This window comes from Sceloporus undulatus, chromosome 10 (assembly GCF_019175285.1).
Source record: "Sceloporus undulatus isolate JIND9_A2432 ecotype Alabama chromosome 10, SceUnd_v1.1, whole genome shotgun sequence".
In the NCBI taxonomy this organism is placed as follows: domain Eukaryota; kingdom Metazoa; phylum Chordata; class Lepidosauria; order Squamata; family Phrynosomatidae; genus Sceloporus; species Sceloporus undulatus.
Window position 1 is genome coordinate 16342031 of NC_056531.1, and position 4938 is coordinate 16346968.

General features: G+C 45.3%; 1 protein-coding gene across 2 annotated transcripts in view; it reads left to right on the forward strand.

The window, feature by feature from the left end:
• Positions 1-65: 65 nt before the first annotated feature.
• LOC121916706 (kelch-like protein 26) overlaps positions 66-4938 on the forward strand; it is a 28557-nt gene continuing 23684 nt past the window's right edge. Inside the window, exons 1-2 of one of the 2 annotated variants that reach the window (XM_042442072.1) lie at positions 66-1298; positions 3603-3785. In XM_042442072.1, the coding sequence (XP_042298006.1) occupies positions 3604-3785 (182 nt within the window). In that variant the 5' untranslated portion in view covers positions 66-1298; position 3603. The other variant, XM_042442071.1, reaches the window with a different exon arrangement.

The window sequence follows — 4938 nt, forward strand, 5'->3', positions numbered from 1 at the left end:
TATAGGCTACTCAGGGCATGAATACTCTAAATAAATAAATAATACAATGACATTTAGTTGGTGCTAATCTGTGCGGATCTTTTTCAAAACAACACTTTTTGGTTTCATCCATGAAGCATGTTCATTGAGTTAGACAGAGACGAGGAATTACAGTACCAGATCTGAAACAAGCATCGGGTTTTTCCTGGAGTAATCACATCTTCAGAGAAAGAACATGGAATAACCCAGGGGCCAAACTCAAGACCCGAAAGAGAAGGGCTGTAGTACAGCTGTAGGTGGCCATGACCAACCTAACAACTCCCCAGGCCAGGGCAGCCAGCAACCAATGGCCATGGATTCCACACATGGAGAGCCATGGAAGGCACATGGATCGCTGCTCTGCGCAATGGACGTCAGGCTGAATGGGGTCTTCAGTCCATTCCATTTGCAGGAGGCCAGCTGTGGAAAGCTGGAAGCAAAACTACAAAGTGTACATACCAAGCTGGAAAAACTCAAGGGCTGTCTCCAAGAGATCCTGGCCAGCTGCCCCTGCAACTACCTCTGATGATAGCAAGGCTAAGGGATATGACAGAGATTTCAGGTGACAGGAGAGCCGATGGTTGTAGTGGGAAGAGAGGCCACCTGACACTGGCTGCTCCTGGTCTTGTCAAGTTGCACTTGTACACTGACCAGGGCTCAAAAGTTGCCTTTGATGACAATTCCAAGAAGCTGCTGTTTTTCTTGACCCAAGTCAAAGGGTTCATGTGTGAGTGGGAGCATACCTTCCGGTCAGAAGCTACCAAAGTGCACTATGTGTCAGCATAATTGAAAGGAGAGGCTATGAAATGGTTGGTTGACTGGTACAAAATGGGAGCAGCAGAGCTGGATGACTTCAGTGCCTCTATGACTAGTCTTCGACCTTGGTTTGAGGATGCATTCTGACAAGAGAAAGCACACATGAACATCCAGTGGCAGCAGGTCAGTGGCTAAGTATGTGGTGGAATTCAGACAGCTGGCAGGCTGGATATCTGGCTTGTCTGAGACCACAAAAATCCAGAACGTCCAAGATGGGCTGAATCCAGACATAGTTTAGCGTTTCCTGCTGCAGGGAACCCGGCACCTTGCTTGGTTGGGTGCGATCGGCTGGAGAACTGGAAACTGATGCTCATTGTAGAAGTGAGAAAATGCCATGTTGGAGAGTGCCCAGATGGTGGAGGAATTGTCATGGGAGGTCAATCTATCTGACGAGACCAAGAGCAACGCAGAGCCGGGGGAAACAGTGGCTGCCCTAAATGGTGACGAAGGCATCCAAGACTGTGGTGAGGGGATATGCCACCTTCTTCAGGTGTGAATGTGGGCCCTGGGGGAAGGAGGAAGTATGGAGATGTTGGCATGATAGACTCTGAATGTACTAGATGCTTAATGTACCCCAACACAGTCACTGGAGTGGACTTGCAGGTGGAGGAATTACTGACATCCATATATTTTACCCAGGTGCATAACAGCAACTTTTGTCGTACCAAGCATGGCGTTTGAGACACATAGGAAGATTTTGCCATTCCTGGCAGTTCTTATACCAACCCACATAATTATCCTTGAGTGAACTGGCTCAAATTCCATGACCTCCACATTGACTTGGTAAAATTTGTGAGCCAGCAGTTCTGGGAAGCCCTGATGGGTGGACCATGGGCTCTGGACCTGACTTTGAGCAAGTCACAGTGGGCATAGTAGTGAAACCACCTAGGTTAAAGGCCGCTGACAAGCACATGGGCATGGGGATCTTAGTACCAATTGTGGAGCTACAAGTGCCCAGTGAGTGTGTGGATGTGAAGGAAGTGTTTGAGGATGAGTCTGACTCCCTTCTCCCACGTTGTAAGTTAGATTGTGCTATTGAACTGATCCTGGGGGCTGAGTTGCCTAAAATTAAGTTATGGTCCATAACTCCCAAAGAACTAGCAGCCTTAAGGGAGTCCATAGTCAAGCAATTGGCAAGAGGATTCATAAGATCAGCCACTTCTTCAATGACTGCCTTGGTATTACTCTGGCACAAGAAGGACGGATTGGTGAGACTCTGCATGGACTATCAAGAGATGAATGCTATGTGCATCTCAAATATGTGCCTCGTGCCCTTAATGAAGGATATGTTAGCAGACCTGGTGAAAGGGAATGTTTAAATAAAGTTGGACTTAAGAGAAGTATACTTTCGGGTACGTATCAAAGATACACTTGTGTAGCATAACCCATCATCCAGTATTACAAAGCTTATACAAAATATATGATGAGCAAGCATGGCAGACCTATGATCCCGACACTTGCCTAAACACAAAAGAGAGGGAATCCAGCCAGTTCACCAGTCTTGTTCAATAAGAAGTACTGTGAATTCTCAAATAACATCCTTGATGGTCTCCTGGAGACATTTGGATTACAGCTTTCTGACAGTTGGACACGCTAGCAGGATCTGAGCTGAGATGTATACTAAAACATTTGGAGTGCCCCATGCTGGGGAAAGCTGCCCACAGAGATCCAGATGTGAAATATAAAAAGGGAAAGAGTAGAGGAGAAATAGCCAAGGTCCTGGGAGATACCCAGGGTCATGTTATAATGATGCTGTCATAATGGCTACTTTAGCCTAGGTCAAGGGAGAGACCCATTTGCATCAGTCAGCACTACAACTTGTTTTGTTTCGACCAATGGCACCTAATGCTATAATTGGGTTGACCAGGTAGGTGTGATTCCAGAGGTTTTTATGAATTGTAAAATTGGATTAAAAGAACCCTTGCCTGCTGGACTTTAAAGAAGTGAGCTCTAGAATTATTAATCCATTTTGTTGTGATTATTGAAAGCTAAGGTACATTCTACCTCCTCTAATTGAAATTTGAGTTACTGTTTCTTCATATACCTGAAACAGATTAAATTTCAGACTGAAAAGAAAGAGAGAGCTTACTCCATCAGTCCATCTAAGTCAGTATTGCTTATCCTGACGGACAGTAGCTCTCCAGGGTTTTAGGGAGTCTGACAGTTCTTTGCATTAAGAACCATCAAATTATCTATTAAAGACTAATGAAAAGAACTGTTATAGTTATACGCAGGTTGGATGAACCGAGGTCGGCTGGGTCGGTCAACCAATTACAAATCCACCCAACAACTGCATTGCCTAGCCCACATTTTACTGCCTTTTTTTGCAAAGATATCATGGGAGACCTTGTTAACTGCAATCACAACACACTACATCCACAGCATTCCCTTTATCCACCAAGTTTGTGACTCTATCTATAAAAAAGAAAGATTAGATTAGTTTGGCATGACTTGTTTTTGAGAAAACCATGTCGACCTTTTGGAATGATGGCATATGGGGTGTGTGTGCATGCACTCAGAATGGTAATATGTTGCAGGCAGTATAGTAATCATGACTGGTCACCTATGAGAGGTACTTTGGGGCACAAGAGGGAGAAATGGTGGTACGTTTGGGCTGGCTTGTGGATCCTCTGGTCAGCCGATGGAAGCAGAAAGCCAAACTAGATGGCACCTTGGTTTCTGCTTATGTTAAGGTGACCCAGGCAGGAATTTGAGCTGACCAGTTAAAAACCTCTAATCTCTCCCTTCCTCCCTCCTCTCCTTTATAGCATGGCAGACAAGAACAGCACCTTGAAATGCACTTTTTCTGCTCCAAGCCACAGCACCACTCTCCTGCATGGCCTGGCCTCTCTCCGGGCTCAGGCACAGTTGCTCGACGTCATCCTCACCATCAACAACGAGGCGTTTCAGGTCCATAAAGTTGTTTTGGCCGCGTGCAGCGACTACTTCAGGTGAGAGGCCTGAGTGACCTGTCAGAGGCCGATCCCTTCCTTCTTGTCAGAACCTTCCCCTGTCAGCAGTAGGCAAAGTGTGGGAAATTGTCCTAACTTAGAAGAGCCTGAATTTAGTGGCACGGCATAAACTTTCTATACAGAAGGTTTATGGTTTGGTCGGAGTGGAAAAGATGCTTGTTGGAACCCTTGGAGAGGCTCTGTCAGCTGGATGGGTGATAGCTCTGATGTGAAGTCGAAGGCTTTCATGGCCGGCATCCATAGTTTTTTGTGGGTTTTTTGGGTTATGGGGCCATGTTCAAGAAGACTTTCTTTCCAGGCCAGCATTCTCTGAAGATGCCAGCCACAGATACTTGCAAAATGTCAGGAAGAAACTCTTCTAGAACATGGTCCCATAACCCCAAAAACCCACAAAAACGACAGCTCTGATGTTATCAAGTGGCTCCCTGCGTTCCTATCTAAATCAACTCTTTGCTCAAAACCATGAGGTTTTTACTTGAACTTTAAGAAAAAGATTATAGCTCATTGGCAAAAGCTCTGCCACTGTATCTCTTGTCTGGGTTAAATAAAACATATCACCAGAATTCATTAAGGCAGTTACCAATACAGAAATTAGAGTTATGTGTTCATGACTGGTTGGTATTCATGATTCCTACATATTTCTTAATTTAGAGAATACATAACCATGAAAGTCACTCAGTCTCCACGTAGTGGGCAGCAGCCACTGCAAGCAACAGGTGTCTGTTCCCCTGTCTATCAGAAAGCAACCGATTGATGTCTCCATCTCTCCCCTTCAAGCGATCTTTGGTATGAGAGAAGGAGAATTGTGACAGGGATCCTGTTTGTGATTGTCGCACCATCTTAGTTACATTGCAAAGTAGAGTCTCTCAGCCTGACCCCCCAATTCCCACTTACCACGCGTTAGCCACTGTGAGCGACAGAGGTCTGTTCACCAGTCGATTTGGAAGCTGTTGACCAATGACAGGTGAACAGATTCCTGTTGCTCACTGTGGCTGCTGCCAGTAAGTGGGCATTGTGGGGTCAGGTTTAGAGAGATGACTTTCTAAACCTGAGAGATACAGAACAAAAGTGCTTACTGAGAAAAGTAGGTGATACAGAATTGTGGCTGTCATTTTTCTTTTGTTACTTCTGG